Source organism: Barbatula barbatula, assembly GCF_947034865.1.
Source record: "Barbatula barbatula genome assembly, chromosome: 2".
Taxonomy (NCBI): Eukaryota; Metazoa; Chordata; class Actinopteri; order Cypriniformes; family Nemacheilidae; genus Barbatula; species Barbatula barbatula.
Window position 1 is genome coordinate 15,692,105 of NC_136767.1, and position 19,406 is coordinate 15,711,510.

General features: G+C 35.8%; 3 protein-coding genes across 9 annotated transcripts; 2 read left to right on the forward strand and 1 right to left on the reverse strand.

The window, feature by feature from the left end:
* Nucleotides 1–761: 761 nt before the first annotated feature.
* On the reverse strand, nt 762–5,076 carry tmprss4b (transmembrane serine protease 4b). Of its 4 annotated transcripts, none has more exons than XM_079451112.1 (12): nt 4,947–5,025; nt 4,712–4,869; nt 4,464–4,616; nt 4,223–4,349; nt 3,947–4,066; nt 3,817–3,860; nt 3,489–3,651; nt 3,162–3,328; nt 1,909–1,998; nt 1,631–1,773; nt 1,374–1,523; nt 762–1,305 (listed from the first exon to the last, which is right to left on the reverse strand). In XM_079451112.1, exons 2-12 carry the CDS (start codon nt 4,848–4,850, stop codon nt 1,294–1,296), a joined length of 1,308 nt encoding a protein of 435 aa, XP_079307238.1. In that variant the 5' UTR covers nt 4,851–4,869; nt 4,947–5,025; the 3' UTR covers nt 762–1,293. The 4 variants fall into 4 exon arrangements, with proteins under 4 accessions (XP_079307238.1, XP_079307239.1, XP_079307237.1 ...); XM_079451113.1 differs by having other exon boundaries at nt 951–1,305; nt 5,024–5,076; XM_079451111.1 differs by having other exon boundaries at nt 951–1,305; nt 3,947–4,084; nt 5,024–5,057.
* A 1,192-nt stretch (nt 5,077–6,268) lies between these two features.
* On the forward strand, nt 6,269–17,854 carry tmprss13b (transmembrane serine protease 13b). 4 transcript variants are annotated; one of them, XR_013786331.1, is made up of 14 exons: nt 6,269–6,380; nt 9,441–9,585; nt 9,940–10,053; nt 10,265–10,390; nt 13,786–13,912; nt 14,356–14,454; nt 14,957–15,000; nt 15,112–15,274; nt 15,380–15,546; nt 15,996–16,094; nt 16,193–16,332; nt 16,472–16,627; nt 16,819–17,182; nt 17,405–17,854. XR_013786331.1 is itself a non-coding variant. In XM_079451320.1 (13 exons), exons 1-13 carry the CDS (start codon nt 6,366–6,368, stop codon nt 16,831–16,833), a joined length of 1,410 nt encoding a protein of 469 aa, XP_079307446.1. In that variant the 5' UTR covers nt 6,271–6,365; the 3' UTR covers nt 16,834–17,208. The 4 variants fall into 4 exon arrangements, 2 of the variants coding, with proteins under 2 accessions (XP_079307446.1, XP_079307447.1); XR_013786332.1 differs by having other exon boundaries at nt 6,294–6,380; nt 15,112–15,185; nt 15,441–15,546; nt 17,405–17,849; XM_079451320.1 differs by lacking the exon at nt 17,405–17,854 and having other exon boundaries at nt 6,271–6,380; nt 16,819–17,208.
* A 682-nt stretch (nt 17,855–18,536) lies between these two features.
* fxyd2 (FXYD domain containing ion transport regulator 2) lies at nt 18,537–19,220 on the forward strand (the record flags this gene model as incomplete). The annotated part of the gene is made up of 4 exons (XM_079471175.1): nt 18,537–18,546; nt 18,698–18,733; nt 18,974–19,048; nt 19,183–19,220. The coding sequence occupies 4 exons, from the start codon at nt 18,537–18,539 to the stop codon at nt 19,218–19,220; spliced, it is 159 nt and encodes a 52-aa protein (XP_079327301.1).
* Nucleotides 19,221–19,406: the final 186 nt, after the last annotated feature.

A 19,406-nucleotide genomic window follows, 5' to 3' on the forward strand; every position in this document is an offset into this window, starting at 1 on the left:
ACATTACACTTGTTAATGCGTTACTCGCAAGCTATGAAATGTTTAGGTATTACAGTGGCACTGATAGATCAGGGGCCCGTTTTAGAAAGGAGGTTTAGTAAAAACTATTAACTCTGAAATGAGGTAAACTCTGGGTTTTCCGTTAGAGAATGTGAGGTATATCAAACCCGAGAAAGCGGGGTAACTCAAGCCCATTTCTACAAGAGAGTTAACTAGTACTCAGAGTCAGTAACTTAGTCTGTGAACCTAACCTGGTCGGGAGCAGGTTTTCTTTGGTAAACCCAGAGTTTCTTTCGATTTTGACGTTCAGACATTCTAACTAAAATCTGCTCAGAACAGGATTCGAACCGGCCATCAGTCTATGAACGAGAGCCTGATGACCTACAGGTGTCCTGTTCACCATGACATCTCATTTGTGTCTAAATCACACAACATTTATCTATTTATTAATTGAAACTTAAGTCATTTTCAGCACATCAGTAATAAACTGTATGCAGATCTGAAAGTGTTTCTCTCTCAAACGCTTTTGGCAGTGGTCACGGGGAATCGTAATATCGGAGCTCCATTGATGATGGCTTTCTATAATCGTGGTGCATGCGCATAACCCAGGGCAAGCCTACCCAGAGTAAATTGAAGCAACTCAAATCAGCTGATCTGAAACCAAAAACTCTTAAGTTTCTAATTTCCAAGTAAACCAACACAGTTCAAGGTTTAGCTATAGAGTCGGTTAAACCTCCTTATTGAAACAGACCCCAGGAGTTGTGCAGTTACATGCTTTATGAATACTAGTTTAGTCTTGTAAACAATGTACTGCAAAACCAGTGGGAATAAAAGCCTTTAAATCCACTCTGGGATATAGCTGCAAAATAACTACACTTCAGCGGCCATAATTCTGAATCTTTGTTGGCATTATTTCCTTAGGGTGCAGGGCTGTTAGTCCACAAGGGTCTCCACATTCATATGCATTTTATTTCTTTATAACAAGAGGCTAATAAAACAATTCTTGAAATAAAGTTTCCTGAACTGGTACATGATTTAAATAAATGTCTTATTTTTATTTACATCATTGAAATGTTTAGAAAATAGCATTTAAAACATTTTGTGGCTTCTAAAGACTGGCATAACATACATACAGGGAAACGGTGTCAGTATAACATTGATTAAAAGCAAACAGTTGATTGTTGTCAAATATAGAACAGCAACAACACAATGATAGAGGTTTGCTGTTCGTAATTCAATACTTTATCCTTCATGTCTCTTTCTGACACAGTGATGTGTCCAGGGTGCGGATTTTCATGGATGCATCTAAAATGTGATTACAGGTTATTTTTTTCATTCTTTATATGTATTTGTGCACAATCATTAGCACATACCTCCATTATAGTGTAGATCCAGTCCAAAAGTTGACTGACATCAGTGTAAACTCCAGGTTTTCCCTCACGCGCACAGCCCACTCCCCAACTCACTATGCCCAATAATTGCCAACGGGATGAAAGGTACACAAGTGGACCCCCACTATCTCCCTAAAAATAGTTGAAATACATGATTCTTATCCAGAAAGATTTACATTTCCTTGTTTGTAGACAACAAACCGGCAGTCATTACAAGACAAAGTTTGATTTTCATCTACCTGACAAGAATCTATATTCCCTTCGAGAAATCCAGCACAAAGCATTCTGGGAGTGATGGCAGAATCATAAACAGAGGGCTTGGAACATTCAGATTTGTCAATCAGTGGCACTGAAGCTTTCTGTAGTACTGAGGGCACCTGACCTGCATGTGTGAGGGAATACAAGAGCAAATGAGAACAAAATGAGGGAAAAACAGAACAAAATGTGGATTGCTCATTCGAGGTAGGCCATGCTATAATGTACGCGTTTGTATGTCACTTAAGATACTTTCTCCTACCCTTCTCCTTTAGCAATCCCCACCCAGTCACCACAAGCATCTCCTTCACAGACAGCTGGTGTGGAGGTAAACAAACTGGCAAAATTGCTTCTGAGGGTAGAAAGAACATTTTATCTAGCAAATGAAATTTATTTGGGCCTGCTTGATCTATTATACACAACCAAACCACAGACCATTAAAGGGATGGTTCACCGTCATTTACTCAATATCATTCAAGACCTGCATGACAAATTTCTGTAGAAAACATGTACATTTATGCATTTGGCAGACGCGTTTATCCAAAGCGCATTGCATTATACATTTGTTTATGACTATATGCAATCACCTGGGATCATGCAATCAACCCACGACCTTGGCGTTGCTAGAGTCATGCTCTGACCACTGAGCCACAGAAAAGCAAAATATATTTTGAAGAATGTTAGCAACCAAACAACATTGACTGTTTTCGTGTCTATACCATGGAAGTCAACATTGATACATCTCAAAATATATACAGGTCTTGAACCATGAGGATGAATACATTTTCATTTCTGGATAAACTAGACAATACATTTTAACAAATTGATGTTAAAATTAAAGTGTTTTCCAAAAAAGTTGTTAAAATATTAAATACAAATCCAAGTTTTATTGTGAAAAACTATTTAAGGGGTCATATGATACTGCTTAAATAAATATTGTTAGTTTTTGATGTAATGCAATGTGTATACATGATTTAATGTCCAAAAATGCTATATTTTCCACATAACGTGAATGTTTTCCGCTGCCTCTCTGAAACAGATTTCTTAGAGAAAGCTCATCGCTCTGAAAAGCGAGGTGTGCTATGATTGGACAGTTAACCAGTACGTAGTGATTGTTCGAGTACTGCAAGAGTGTGATGGAAATGTAACAACAGGTTCCAAAGCAATTGTACAGACAGTTACACACCTTACTTGCATATACATTTGGGCGGTCTTAGTCGAATGATACCATGAACTGACGTAGATTTGTGGGGGTGTGATTGCACAAGGCGTTTCAGGCAGGTCTGGGTGAGCATTCGCTTTTTGATGGAATGCAACTTTTGTTCCGACACTTTAAATTTAGCAAGCTTACATGTCTGAAACATGCATCGGCACCAAAGACAAAGAAAGAAATGTATTTGCGCCATATGACCCCTTAAATGCTGATGGAGCCCGAGCAAGTGTAAATGTCGGTTATTGCAAAAGAGCAATATGCTAACATTAAAAATAGTTAAGCAGAATGGATGGTTGAGGTACCCTTGAACGTGACCGGCCAGGTGAGTTTTAGCATGGCGATGTCAAAGTCATTGGTTTGGCGGCTGTAGTCCTTGTGGACAACAATGAGGTCTACCGTGACGCCCCTGGCATTCTCCAATTCGGTCTGACCCATAACCACAGTCCATCGACTCAACTCTCTTGTCCGCCTGAGGGTTTGTGGGCAAAGATAGCAAACTGTGTTGTCACTTATAGTACTGTACCTCAGAAAAACATCCTACAGTATGGAACATTGGAAAAACATCCAAGAACAAATAAAAGCTTGAATGCGTTTTACCAAACATCTGTTCCCGTGTTTGTGTGACTCACCCTGTGAAACAATGAGCTGCTGATATAATCCAAATTGTGGACAACAATGCTCCTCCACACATATGCTTATGGTTCCACTGAAGACTGACCTGCCACGGCCATTGGTTTATTTCTGTGTCCACCCCACCAACAATGCGATCCTCTGCCACTACTTCCCCACAGTCTATAAAAGAACACACACAGACACCTTTTATAGAAACAAATTTCATTCGAAGATATACAGAGCAAATTTATCTTTAATAAAACAGGCTAGATGTAAACAGCTTTAATGTGTGGTAAAAATAATTATCATACTTATCTGTTAGATGGGCAGAGGTCAATAGCTTACCTGAACATGACAAAGACACCACTGACCCAGAGACACATTTATCACTGTGAAAGAGCATAATTATTTCTATATGCACACCACACTGGGAATATACTTTGAGCATTTCACTTTGAGGACTTGAGCATTTCACCTAGCAGTAAGAAAACTCTGGATGTCAGTGTTTAGAGAATCTGTGCCAACTGTAGCGTATGCGTTCAGAAGGCTTGCAATTGATAAACCCTTCACCGGGAACCGAGCACTTCGTGGACTCCTATAATGCAATAACATACTGCAAACACAATTGTACTACAGAAAGCACTGCTTTATATAAACACTCAAATTAAAAGTTATCAGATTTCAATTATGATGTCTTTTGTTAGCTTGAACAGCATTCGTTGGATATAATTCATGTGCATTCACTGCTTACAGAGAAAAGCCCAGTTGTTGACAGGTTATCCGTGTATGCTTTGTCCTCCAATTGTCAGCACACACGGTGCTCCATCTTCCCTCATTAATGAACACCTGCAGGACCAACCTGTCCCCTACCAACCTCACTACAATCAGAGAGAGAGAAAAAAATATAAATGTTGCACACTGTCACCCACAAATACATGTCTAGTAAGCAAAGTGACACATTGAAAAAATAAAATTACACATTTTGAGCTTACCTGGAAATGTGCCATTAATTCGCAGTTTCGATACACAGTTGAGCTCGTCCTCATCACCCGCACAGTCATGTTTTCCATCACATGCCTTCTCTATTGAAATAAACCTCAAAGATCCAGAGCAGTAGAAAAACTTGGTATTCACAAGCCTGATCGCTGTGCACAGAAACCAGAGAAAAACAGAGGGATTGTTTGGTTGAGAATGAGGGACCATATTAGTGGCGAAATGAACGCTACAGCAAGATTCTTACTATAGTACAAGCCCACTATCAAGGTTGTCAGAATGACCGTAACACAGCACACCGTGATAACAGTGAGTCTGCAGCGAGCTCTGCTTTCCTCCGTCTGCAGTGTGCTCAGCTCCCGCCTTCGTCTCAACTTCAGGGCCATGAGAAACCAGGACGAGACACTGTAGATAAGAAAGGACCCTTTAAATGTTTATCAAGGTTATCAGACTACAATACTTTCAATGATAACGCATATTACGAATGGGGCTCCTGGTTGTGTTTAGACAGGTTTTGGTATCCTATAGATAATAACAAATGTGACTGTGAAGTGCTTACCAGCGACCAGCAGAAATTAGGGTGGTTATCACCTTCTCTCAGGTGACCTGCATTTACTAATTAGCTAGAAACTCATTAAACAAGTTTAAGATATGAGTAATGAAACATGAGCGTATTCGGTCACATGTTAGTCATGAACGCTATGTAAAGTATGTAAGACATCCTAAATGACAAAAAATAGATTAGGTTTCCAAACACAACATTGGTGGGGTTTTTTTGCCTTTGAAAAAGGCCAAATTTGAGTCAGATATAGAAATAAACGGAACTATAGATGTGAAAATTTACATTTACATTTAGTCATTTAGCAGACTTAGCAGACTTAGCAGAGTTCGGGGACCAATAAGTGATATGTCATACAAAGAGCAATAGTACAATAGGTGCTAATACAAAGTTACTAATCATAGAAAATAAATCATAGATGTGCCTGTCTGAACAAATAGCCTAACCAGATATATCTTTTAGTTTAAAGCTCAGCCCCCCCATGACTACAGACTTTATCGTACACTTTAGATTTATCATACAACTGGATTTTTCTCAGGTGACAGGTGTTACTTTGTGCTGATCTGGAAGACACGTCTGACGTCCAAGATGCCAAAACATTTATTCATGTTTGCATACACCTATAATGTGTATGGGTGTATTTGTGATGAATACACTGTTTATAGATAAGGACAATCATTTTGGTCTTTGTGTGTGCAAATATTCAGGTGTGTCTGTTCCAAGCTCAGCTGTAAGATCATGAATAGGGGAGGATGGGATCATTTTGTATATACCGAAGTTGTAATAATTGCTTGACCTCCTAAATATTTGAGTCCTAATAACCTGTATTCTTACTTCTTCATAAACATTTGTCAGATTGTTTCAAGTTTCCACAATATTTGTTAGCCAGTGGTTATGTTGTATGTTGCCTTGTATGTCGTATGTTTACTTTGTGAAAAGCCCATAATAGTTTAAAAGTGGGTTGAACTTGAGACAGTTTGACAAAATGCCTCCTAATACCAAAAGATAGGACATTTCGGATATATTTTATAAACATTTAAAATGTATGCACACATATGCATCTCATACATTATATATCATCCATTTAATGTATCCCACTCAGTTAACTCTGATCTTGTAAAGGTTTGTTTGTAATATATGTGCGTTTCTGCATTGTACTGTTGCTTATGTCACGGCATAAATCGGTGCCTGTTAAACCAGTTAAACAGGAGAGAGACACGAGTCTGTTCTGCCCTAATGATGTGAGAGTTGTACTGTGCCTCTAACAGGTACATTACAGAGAGATAGAGAGTATTTAGCTGAGGCACAGGTACAATCCTGATCCTCTTCAGACGGAATACTTATGGCATACATACAGGTATGAATGCTTTAAAACATTTTGTAATGTCACAAAATATTTTTAAAATATATTGAAAGGTCACAGATATGAACATTTCCTTATCAGGAGAATGCTTTTATCATATTTGTATACATTGTTGTTGTGTTAACGAGTTATGTTTGTTTAAATGTACATTAATTTTCACATTGGCACAAATGTTTACGTGAATTTAACACCACATTTGTCTTGGTACCATTTTGTGTTCTGAGTGACCCTTAGGGTTTTTGTTGTCTTTTAATGTTATAATTACATGCAGCTTGCATTGTATAAAATACGTTAGCAGAATAAGTTACAGAAAGGATGAAATACTGTATATTATGTGACTAGTGAGTGATTCACTGTTTGAACTGTAAAGAACATGCTTCAATTAGATGCTGTGACTGTTTAAGAGAGGACAAGACCTAAAAGAAGCACAGCTTCTTCAAACGTTTTGTCTTTGTAAAAAACCCTTTTAAAAATGTTAAAAGTCTTTCCAATCAATCTTAAAGTGTCTTCATACTGTATGTTTTCAGCAGGCATCATGGCACATAAACATATCTAGTTTCATTATGAAAAGTACTCAAAAAGGCATGAACTTTGCAATTTTCACGTAATTTGAGACAACCTCAGGTCAATAAAAGCCATTTACAGTCATAATCTATTTAGCAATTTAGTATTTTAATAGTAACCATAAAAATGCAGAAGTGTATTTTATTCTTAAACTTAAGGTTTTAACTCGGTTTTGAACACAATTTAGCCTAGGATTACTGTTGTACATTGACATGTTTGTACGGGGTCATTTTAATATGGAAAATATGCATCAGTCACATTTTTTAGGCATGACCACAAGACTGGACTGATTAGTTTGCTGCAGAGCAAAATAACACTTCCTTTACATTACTGTGGTGTGGACTGTGCGAGTTTGAGTCAGTGCTTCTCATCTTTTAGTCCTAGCTGGTATGACAAATTATAGAACTTGGAAGATGCAATTTGTTGTTGTGCCTGATGTTTTTGTCAACAAACCCTAATTTTAAAAAACACACTTTAAAAGACTAATATTTAAAACAGAAATATAAGAAGAATATTATTAGTAGAAATCTGAAGTATAAGACTATAAGTAACAAATGTATTTACAATTCATATCAACATTGACTGGCAGTATAGTTATGTAACTGTTTATGTAATGACAAGGACTCTACGGGCGGATCCAAACAAAGACAGTTCATTAAAGCTACAAAGAAACCAAAACAAAATAACACACCCAGATGACTCAAACATTAAAGTAGCAAAGAAGACAAGGAAACAGGGCAAACAGAAGGTTTAAATTCACAAGACAAACAAGGGCTAACTAGTCACACCTGGGGTGTATTCCAGAAAACTGCTTATGTGACATACCTGGGTAAGTTTAAGGGTTAATGTGCTGATCGGTCCTGTATAGCGAATAACTTTTAGATCAGTTTTATTAACTTTATTATTTAACCTTTTAAAATGAAATAATCTTTAAATAAAATTATGTAAGCTGTAAGATTTTTACAGTTACAGCTGTTTATGTATTTATATTAAATATTGTATATACTTTGAATCAGGTTTATTAAAAAATATCACTGGATAAATATACACACTGTACAATTTCCAACAGTTAACGGATGTGAAGTATTTTAACGCCAGAAGAATGCATATCATTACTCTTGACCACTTATCATGCAATATTTGGGGCCTAATGGTTAGAGAACCAGATTTAAAACTCAAAGGCTGCAAGTTTGATTCCCAGCTTGGCAGGTTTCCAAGGCTTTATTAGGTGACCCGCAATGGAAACTATGGCATATCTTTCACATATTTTAATTTTTGTTATGATTTTAAAGCCATTTACATAAAAAATACATAAAAATCTTAGACTTAAGGTTTTTCATTCTGACTGTATTCCAGCCTCCTCCTACAGTTTAGTATTGAAAGGCCTTCCTTCATATTACAATTAGCCTTTCAGGATAGGCCGTTACCACCTCTTTTAACATTTGGAAAGCCATGGCCTTTAAGCAAAAAAGTAAAAAGCAACAAACAAAAAAACAATGTATGTGTATTTGAAAGGGATATATAAAGGCTACATGACATATTGTGACTGAGCGTAACATTTTAAACCTCTAGCAATTTTTCTTAAATTATATTCAATGTAGTAGTTTCTAGAATTAAGAGTCTCCATTTATATGACTACATCAGCAACTGATACAATGCAAAGCCAGTTTTCAGAAAACCTGTATAAGGAACATACAGAGAAGGAACAAAAGAAGGCAGTTTAATACTGCATTCTAAATTTGCAATTTGATTAAATACATATAAACGACACAGTTTTGGTAAAATACCATGGTAAACATGTTAAAATTACAGTTACAAACATCTCAACAAAATCTACAGTTAGTGTAACAAAGATAGCCATGATGGGTATATATTTTAAATATTATAGTATAAAATTAGTGCATAAAATATTTACATATTTAATTAAATAATTAATTTATAGCGTTAATAGTTTTATAAACACATAACTTAAAATACTGAATTGTATGATTTTTAATCCCACACTTTGTACACTGATGCAGATTTAAGTCTTCTGTGAAGAAAACTCTGATTTATAACGTTATTTTACAGTTTTACAGTTATTGGTTGAGTTGGATTGAGCATGAATAAATAAAATGGTGGCAGAAAAACTGGTTGGAATTTTGGAGAAATTTAAGTTTCATTTCACTTTCAACTACTTTTTATTATTTTTCTAGCTAGAATTTTGTGTTGTAGTTTCCAATTATGTTGCTGGTTGTTAAAAAGACGCTCCCTATTTAAAATTCAAGTAAAATTTTGTTCGCTGGTCATTGCCTGATTAAGCAGCGAGACAAAAAGTCAGCTGCCTAAGCTTTCGGACTTAGCCAAAAGAACTACAACAGGAAAACAGGAAATCAACAATGTAAACCAAAAGTCCTCGCAAGATGGGTGAAAATACCTGTCAACTGGGTTTGTAATCATTTATTTGACTGTGAACAAAATCTTCTGTAAAAATCTATTTTGTGAATCCAGAATGAAGATCCTCGGTATCATAACTACATGTCGGATCAAAACACGCCACAACCTTCATATCCGAGTATTCAGGCTGCACAAGGCCAACCGTACTATATACCTCAACAAATACCTCACACAACTGCTCCTAATGTAGTTCAAACAGGTACTGTTGTAACCTATATTCCCATAGATTTTAAAAAAATTAAGAGTTTGGTTTCAAAATGAAAATATTTCAAAAATCATTCTCTCTATTATATTAGGCTATCAAGTTTTTATTGTGTTTTGTGTTAGTTAGCTGTCTTTTTTAGTTATTATGGCTTAAATCCACACCAACTGCAGATTGGTTGATATTAATTTGATTGCTCAATACTAAACATGATTTTAGAATTTCTTCTCATTTTGGAACCAAACTCTTCATATGTATCAAGTAAATTCAATAAATGTATTTTGTTCTTAATATCTATATGAAATGAACGTATTGCTTAGAGTAAATTGTCATTGTTGCACTTTTATGCAGTCCCATCACAGAGTAAAAAGGTTTCCTCATCTAGAAGCAAAATGTGTTGCTATGGAGGGGGTGGTTGCTGTAGCATCATAGTGGTGCTACTTGTTCTTGCTGTTGGATTTGGAGGTGAGCTTTAATTCCTGTCATAATATTCAAGCTTGTGCTGTCCTGTTTCCAGAACTCTTTTACATATTTTATCATAATTTGGGTTTAATCCCCTAGGGAATTCCCGACTAGGATTATTTAACTTCTATTCATTTTATATAGATTTAAAGCCATTATATGTTACTCTTTATTCAAGATATTGGCATATTTACTAATGAACTTTTTCCTGCAGTGCGTTATGGACCGTCGCTGTGGAATTTGGCAAAAAAAGACCAAATAACAGACACATGCCCCACATCACAAGTCAAATGTGATGGAAAGAAAGACTGTTCTCAAGGCAGTGATGAATCTGTCTGTGGTCAGTGCCAGTCACATCACAATTACACATCAATATAAAGCTTATGTATGCTCACAGAATATTTTATAATCTGATTCAAAAATTATTCAGTATATGGTTCATATTCTAACAGGATGTAACGTGCAGTCTAGAAACACAAGGGAGAAAATGGATCTGAATGCGACAAACAAATGTTTAATAAATCCAAAACGGGAACATGATGATGCAAAAACAATAAACTGGACCAAAATAAACTACAAGATAAATACATGCAATATCCAACCAGGGGTCCATTTCAGAAAGGAGGTTTAGTGCAATCTCTGAGTATATTAACACTGAAATGAGGGAAAATCTGAGTTTTCTGTTTAAAAATGTGAGGTATGTCAAACCCGAGAAAGCGGGTTAAATCCAGCCCCTTTCTAAAAGATAGGTACTTCAGAGTCAGTAACCATAGTAACTTACTCTGTGATCCTAACCTGGTCGAGAGCAGGTTTTCTTTGGTAAACCCAGAGTTTCTTTCTCCTTTTAAAAGTCCAAGTGGTGTACTTCATTGATTCATTCATCAATCATTTATGGCACATTTTGTTCACACAGAGACCACCTCAGTGACTAAAATGTTATGTGCTTTATTAGAGGCTGCATTAATTCTTAGAGATGTACTTTGATTTCAGAAGAGCAGTTTAGGACCCGAGTGAAATTTCCCTGTGGATTTGTATTAAAACTATAAAAATTTTCTGTACAGTGAATTATATATATCATAACATCTCATCCATCCTAACATCAATAACATCAGCCATCGTGGCAGTGTAATACATCAGAGCATAATCTTTCCCTTACATTTTCTCACAAATGGTAGTTGTCTATGGAGAATAAAAAAATGACATAATAAAGTGTATGAATATAGTGCCTGAATAAAGAAATTAATAAATACAGACATAAATGCAGAAATTAACAGATAAAAGTGATAAACAATCAATTTAGACGTGCAGCCACTACTAGCCAAATCTGCTCCCGCTAAGTTCAAACCGGTTGTTTGACTTTGACATGAAAGTCTGACACCCCAACAAGTGTCCTACACACCAAGACGTCTCACTCTCATCACTAGAGAACTGATGGGGAAACAGAACATTTACTGATTAATTTAATTGTTCATTGGTACATTTATCTATTTAATAATTTAAACTTAAGTCATTTTCAGCACATTAGTAAATCCACTGAATGCAGAGCGGAACGTGTGCCTCGCTCTCAAGCATTTCCTGCCAACATGTTGCTTTTTTTGGTGTCATGGTGAATCGTAATATCGGAGCTGGATGATCATGGCTTGTCATGTCGGGGTGCAAGCGCTTAACTCAAGGTTAAGCTACCCAGAGTTGATATAAATAACTCAAATTAGCCGTTCTGAAAACAAAAACTCAAAGTTTTGCATCTCAGTGTAAATCAAAAGACTCTTATTGAAACAGTGCAGAGCCACGAAAACGTCAGTGAAAACGTCAGAAACAGAATTTACATGGGAAAAAAAGGACAGGTTGAGAATGAAACAATTCTTAATTGCGAATTGACAGACTTAACATAAAGATGATTACACTTTGCTTACAGGATTTGAACCCACAACCTGAATGTCTCAGAGTGTGGGGTTTTACAAGCTGCACCACCCAGCTGCATTTATAAAAAATGTCTAGAGCCATAGTAGGACATAGCCAGAGCAGCACAGAGCAACAAGAGCAAAAAACAGCAGACTTGGAACGTACGTGAGAAACAAATAAGTTTGGAAGAGAAGGTGAGAATGAAATGAAATCAAAGACTTCACATATCAACATTACATGTGCTTCACACAGGGTTCGAACCCCCAACCTCGAAGTCTCAAGCCATGGGGTTAAACAAGTTGCATACACATGCACTGTCTGGAGCTATAGCGGCACAGAGCCAGAGCAGCACACGTCAACTAGAGCAAAATCCAGCAGGTATCGAACATACGTGAGAAGCAAATAGGATTGAATAGAAAGAATACGTGAGAATGAAATGCAATTGTAGACTTTACATTTAAACGCACCATTCAGGCTTGTGTGACCTGTGACCTCTTTTACACGAGCATTCGGTTTATCTGATTGTGCCACTCAGTTGACTTGCCTGTCAAAATAGTAACATCCAGTCAGAACAAGATGCAATGTCACAAGCATAGTCAATTTAATGAGGTATTTCAGCCAATTCTGTGCAGCTTGGTCCAAAGACCATACAAGCGGGGCTTTCAAAACTGAGTAGCGAAATAAAAAAGGTTTTTCACATGCTTTACAATAAGTTATGAACCGAATGTTAGAAAATGACAAACAAGGTATCAATGGAATCGGCACGGACCATGAGAAATAATAATAATTTCAGACAAAGCGTTCAAGAGTAAAAGTAATCTCATGAAAGTTAGGTGGCGCTGTCTTGAAACTTCACATGTACGTCCGGGACAAAAACTCAATGACACGTACCAAATTTGCTGCTTATATATCATCCAATTCAAAAGATATTACGATTAATGACAAATTTTGAATAACGATAGATCGAAGAATAGCCAAGATAAGGCCTAAGATCCATGTTTGGGTCAACTTTGAAACGTTTGCGACATCATGACTTTGAACAACAGCGAAAATCGCAATTCATTAGGGTTACGTCAGTGCAGCTCAGTCCAAAGATCGTTTGAGCCAATTGTCATAACAATCTATCAAAATTTCTAGGACCAGAAACGAAAATACGTGATACTGTACTTTTCAAGATGGCCACTACTTTAATGGGCGGAGTCTTAACACATGGAATGTGATGAGGAGTGAATGTAATGTGCCGACTAAAACTTCTGTAGATCAACGGGTTTCAAAGTTACAGTCGCTTAACATGTGAATTTTTGAACTGCTGCTGGCTCTATAGAGTGAGTGTTAGAGAACAACTATACTTGGTCACAGGACTTTTGTGGATCACCACTAGTGTGACAAATTACATCATTTCCACTCTATCTGAGACTATTTATTGCTCCAGAGACCAGTGTGGGACATTAAGTGGCATTAACTGAGAGATTTCCTTGCAAAGCCCAAAACAAAAAATGTAATTCAATGCTATCTCATTAAAATCAACTTGGTTGCTCAGTTCCACAAAGTCGCTCACATACTCCTCACTTGTTCCATGACCTCGGCGTAGACATAACAAACGTGTTGCTAGATCCATAGTTGTGGTTGGTTATTTTGTATTTATCTTGTAGTTTATTTTTGTCCTGTTTATTGTTTTTGCCTCGTCTTGCCAAGTTCATGTTCTTGTTTCATGTTTTGGATTTTTTAAACATTTGTTCGCTGTATTTAGATAAATTTTCTCCCTTGTGTTTATGGACTGCACGTTACGCAGCAGTACACTGATATGCCTTAAATCTTTGATTCTTTCTATAGTGCGGTTAGGAAAAGCCAATGAATTGCAGGTCAAGACCTCTAAAACTGGAAGTTTCCTTCCTGTTTGTGCATTGGGCTGGAGTAAGAGCATAGGTGACCAAACCTGCAAACAGCTTGGCTTTAAAGAGTAAGTGTAACACATACCCATGATTATGTAGGTATTTAAAGGTAGATCTCACTGTATTGTAGATGCCAAAATTTTCATTCTAAGATAATGACATGTACTTTACAGTTCCCTCTGTCTAGCATTGATCACTGTGATGTGTGTTGGTTCTGGAACAATATTCCAATTAAAAAAAATTCTTAAACATACAGCAGCTTGTCCTTTAAACTTAAGAAATAATAGGGTGATACAAACAGTATCTGAGCAGTTTTGAGAGTTTTTGCATTACAGTTGACTTTGTAGATAAAGCCTTTTGTTTAAAAAAGTCCCAAAATGTACATAATGTAAGTTTTTTAAAACATTTTGATGTCTGTGAACACACTTCTGTAACCAATAGCCTCACATCACACCAACTGTCACATTGCACATAAGAATACAGTATTTTGATTTGTTTGTATACTTTACAGGAGTTTTGAAAATGTTTTTTTGCAAACCAGCTCGACCCCTTTTCAAAGTTTGAACAATGGCCAGTTTTCAAACACTATCCAGGGGAGCGTTGCCAGCAGGTACAGTAAAATACAGTATATACTATAATCTTAAAGTACGAAACACAAGTTTAAACTACTAAGAGCAAAACTTTCCAATAAAATAGAGAATAATCTATATCAATCAGTGAAATGGATAGAAAAATTCTGTTAAAATGTATTCATAAATATAGTTATAGAACAAGGATGATTGTGAGGGGGAATTAGCAGATGAAAACTTACTTTTTTAACCAATTATTTGGCTCTTTCAACTATTGAATGACACACTTTGTTGTTTTAAGACAAAAATGCTCAGTTGACCTGATGTAGAACACAATCCAGCATACACACCTAGTTCACAAAACGTAACTTACTATACACAAAACGTAAAACTATAATGTACTATCTAGAAAAGGTGTAGTTAGATTTGGAAAATGTAGAATAAGTGTAAAATGTGTATTTAATTAGTTATATGTACCCATACAATTGATTTATGTGTATATTTGGCAAGTCACAAGTCTATTTTGTTTTATTTTATTTGTAGTCAGCAATGTCCTGATCAGAAGGTTGTGTCTCTATTGTGTAGCGGTGAGTGCTCTGCCTCCTGCTACAGCATGCTATTGCTACAAAACAATGATACTACTGTATCTGTGTCTAAACACTCTCTTCCTCATTCTCATCCTTTATGTCTCTTTTTAGACTGTGGAAAACCACCAACTTCCACAAAAATCATTGGGGGAACTACGGCTGCTGAAGGTCAATGGCCATGGCAGGTCAGTCTTCATTTCAAGCGCTCTCACATATGCGGAGGAACTTTGGTGGCTCCGGATTTCATTCTAACAGCTGCTCATTGCTTCCCCACGTCAGTATACACATTACTGCTTTATACAGAAACCTTTATACTATGTGTATATATGAAAGTGAATTTGCATAATGAATAAAAATTGCTTACATTTCTATTTGATAGAGATATAGCTGGCATCATGGAGCTTAGTAACTGGAGAGTGTTTGTTGGTTTGGTGTCCCAGGTCAAGCTTCCCAACCCATATTACCTAAAGCAAATTATTCTACATGACTACAACACTAAGACAAAAGAAAATGACATGGCTTTGCTAAAACTGGAGACATCAGTCAGTGAGTTTCTATAGTAACACACTCTCACACAGGATATAGGTTCCAATAAATTAACTGTAATAAAAATATAAAGAATAATATATTGTTAATATATAACAATATTTTAATATATTATGTAATACACAAGGAATTGTCACTTTTCATATATTGAAGAATATACGTACTCGTTTCCAATATATGGGAATGTACCATCTTAAAAACAAGGGTGGCGATGCAATAGAAGAACCATTTTTGTTTCCACAAAGAACCTTGAAAAGAATCTTTGTTACTTTTTTATAATCTGTTTAAGATGTTAAAGGTTCTTCATGGCACCAAAAGGTTCTTTTGGCATCGAAGAACCTTTTGAGCATCCTATTTTAAAGAGTGCATTATTGAATATAGCCTATTCCCAAATAGATTATTTCGTAAGGGCTACAATGTTGATTGCTTCTGTTTGTGTGTTGATAAAGGGGATATTACACCAATCTGCCTGCCTGTGTCTGGCCAAACCTTTCCTACTGACATGTTGTGTTGGACTACTGGTTTTGGAGTTACTCGAGAGGGGGGTGGTATGTATATGTTTCCTGGGGATTTCTGTGTGTATGTGTACCTGCGCATGCTTTATAATGCTGGTCTCATCCCCACTGTTGCAACTGTGTGTTTGCAGACAGTTCCACTACTTTGATGGAAGTTGCAGTGAAGTTGATTGACACATCTATGTGCAACAAAGCTGGTGTTTACAATGGAGTAATTTATGAGAATATGCAGTGTGCGGGAGATCTAGCGGGAGGAAAAGACTCCTGTCAGGTCAGACAAGTTCTCACAGAAATAAACATGCATGTTCTTGTCGCGGGGATATAATGCCACATTTTGGTAAAATAGTAAATTACAGATTTTTTACATTTGTTGCTCAACGCGCTGCTTTCATTCTTTTCATTTTCTCCAGGGAGACAGTGGGGGTCCAATGGTGTGTAAGGCTGATGATCGTCGCTGGTATCTTACAGGTGTTACAAGCTGGGGAATTGGCTGTGGAAGAAAAAACCGTCCAGGTGTTTATACTAACGTAGAACGCTTTTTACCCTGGATTCACAGCATGATGCAGGTAAACGCATAGCAACATATATATTAATATAATAAACACGTATGGCAATACAAATAAAGCCTTGGGTGTTAAATTCCGTATGATTAAAGTAACAAAATAACATGTTTTTTATTAATAGGCTATTAATTGCCTTTTTGTAATGACATTTTCTCTGATCTGACATCTGTCTTTCTCAACGTTTTGAATTACAGATAACGAGACCATGACCGTCATGATCAAGAAGAGCAAATCACATTCGGCCTTGTGCACATATTAAAAAAAACTTTAATTATTATTTATGCAAAATAGTTATTTTGGATTGGATTGGATTCAATTTATTGTCATTACACACATACAAGTGCAACAAAACGTATGTTTTAATCTTTAAATGAAAATTCACTTATCACTCACCTTCATGCCATGCCAAAACTTTCGAACGAGAGTTGGTTATGAAAGAATTATAATGTTTATTTTATGTTTTATCTTGTTTTCTTTTATTTTGAGTTTCTTTTGTGATCTGTTTTACCACTTCATATTTTTGTAAAAGAAATCCTTAATACTCATACAAAATAAAACATTGGACACAAAAAATGTGTTGATTATTATGTTTGTTTTATTGCCTACATTTTGGTGTAACAGGACTAGAATGCAATAGCCTACAAATCTCTATAAAATAAACATGTAAACAGGCAAGAGAGAATCTTTTTAACATGATTAACCAACCCAACCATTATATTTACTCATATTTATTTGCTGTAGGTTTGGTTGTTTATTAATAGTTTCAGTGGTTACTAAAACAGTAGGAGTCTCAGATATGCATGGAATTTAACTCTTGATCCATTCATATTGCTTTCTGAATCCTGTTAAACCTATACTCACTATCAGTGAGGTCACTATTGCACTTGAAATTGTGTTATATATTTTTTTTCTAAAAACGTGTAACATAGAAAGATCAATGTCATTGTCTGTATTGACTTTATATAATAAAGTCCCATATTCCCTTTATAGAGTAATGTAAAATGTATATTTGGGACTTTAAACTTAAACTTTAAACAAACTGTATTGTAAATTAAGAATTTGTTTCTACTTCAAAAGAATGCTGACACTAATTATTAACTGGGGTAAAATACTAACATAACCCCTTTTTATACTGAGATTTATATTTTACCTTGTGATAGAGTGTTATCTTACCAGTTGTTTTTCGACAGCAGACAGCAGAGAATAAAAGACTCACTATCCATTTATTTGAAAGTAAATTGTATTATAATTATGCTGCTAAAAAGGATTTTCTCTTTCTAAATTAGAGTGATTTGTTGTGTATTTAAAAAAAATTCATGGGTTTTTCCAGGAAACAACAAATTAATTCTTAACTACCCACTGAAACAGAACTAACAGAAAACTGGAACCTCACATATCTATTCAAAAGCTCAAATTACTTTTTAAATAATCATTTTAGTATGAACAGTCTAATTTACAAAAATGTTTATTTCAAAGTAGTTTTTTAAAATAAGTTGTGTTTGTCAGCTTTTATCACATTTTCTGGCCTTTCAGATTCTGAATCTGTCTCACATGGTCTGCTTGTTTCTTGATGAATCGAAAGACCTTGGTTAGGGTCCAAGGTTACTTTCACCAATGCTTAATAGTTAGATATTAAGAATGTCCTATGGGCTTTTGTGTGCCAATTTTGAAGTTAACTGGATAAGACAGGTCAGTGGGAAGGGTTTGAAGGTTATTCATTTGCCAAAGACATACTTCTCTCTCATTTTTACTCTCTCTCACTCTCCTTTCTGTACCTCTTACTGTGTCAACTGTACATCAGTAACAAATCCACAAGAGAGTCGAAAGACCTCAAGTCCTCTCTCTCACATAAATATAGTTGTGGAATTATCAACTCTGAGAACTTTGAGAACTTGGACCATTGCAACCAATGATGGGAGTGGGTAAGTTTATGTCAACTTTAAACATGTTTAGTAGGACAAAATAAAATAATTACTTTCTAAGTAACTTTTGTTTGTAAACTTTGGAACATTTTAAACAAACTATGGGAAATGTAAGATATATAACCTGATGGCCTGTGTGTTCTCTTTTAAGAACAACCTGAGTATTCTGATGCTGATTTCACTTATGGTAAGAATGTCTGATAGTTACACTTGTTTACACTAACTGATGACTGTTAAACAAACTCACATTTAAAGTTTGACATGAATGTATTGATTTGAGTCTGGACACTACAAATTCATTCACTGCCATCTTATATCACATTATGCTCACTACTGAGCAAAATCTTGATAGAATTAGAAGTCTTACAATAAATTCACAAAGTGTTAATTTTTCTTGTTTGTGATCATCTATGTATGTGCTCACTAGATTATGAATTAATCAGAAGAGGTGGGCTGATCTTTGCAGCTGTTTTGTTCTGTTTGGGCATGGCAATCATTTTTGGTAAGTACGGTGACTACATTTGTGAAATCCAAAACAATAGTGATTTCTCACATGGAAGCACCAATAGGCATACACAGAATATGTATACCTATATGGCCTACTTCTATTTATGATCAAATCTTTTCTTCTGGTAGGCAAAAAACTCAAGTGTGGAAACAAAGCAGCTAAGTAAGACACAATATTAAACACACACACACATACACAAACAGAGAGAGAGAGAGAGAGAGAGAGAGAGAGAGAGACAGTACTTAATTATTGTGTCTTTTCTGTAGGCATGAGGACAGTGGTGAACTATGACATCTCCTTCATTAACCTACACTGTAAGCAAGCACACATGTTTTAATGTTTTTGAAAATTC

Bases quoted from the DNA above. Each gene is read 5' to 3' on its own strand.
- tmprss4b (XM_079451111.1), bottom strand. From the start codon at position 4,850: ATGGCCCTGAAGTTGAGACGAAGGCGGGAGCTGAGCACACTGCAGACG. The intron at 4,085-4,222 runs GTAAGCAGTGAA...TTGTGTTTGCAG, and splicing joins CAACAACTGGGCTTTTCTCT to TATGTTATTGCATTATAGGA. The intron at 3,861-3,946 runs GTGAAATGCTCA...GCTCTTTCACAG, and splicing joins CAGAGTTTTCTTACTGCTAG to TGATAAATGTGTCTCTGGGT.
- tmprss13b (XM_079451320.1), top strand. The intron at 13,913-14,355 runs GTAAGTGTAACA...TATACTTTACAG, and splicing joins AAACAGCTTGGCTTTAAAGA to GAGTTTTGAAAATGTTTTTT. The intron at 15,001-15,111 runs GTGAGTGCTCTG...GTCTCTTTTTAG, and splicing joins TGTGTCTCTATTGTGTAGCG to ACTGTGGAAAACCACCAACT.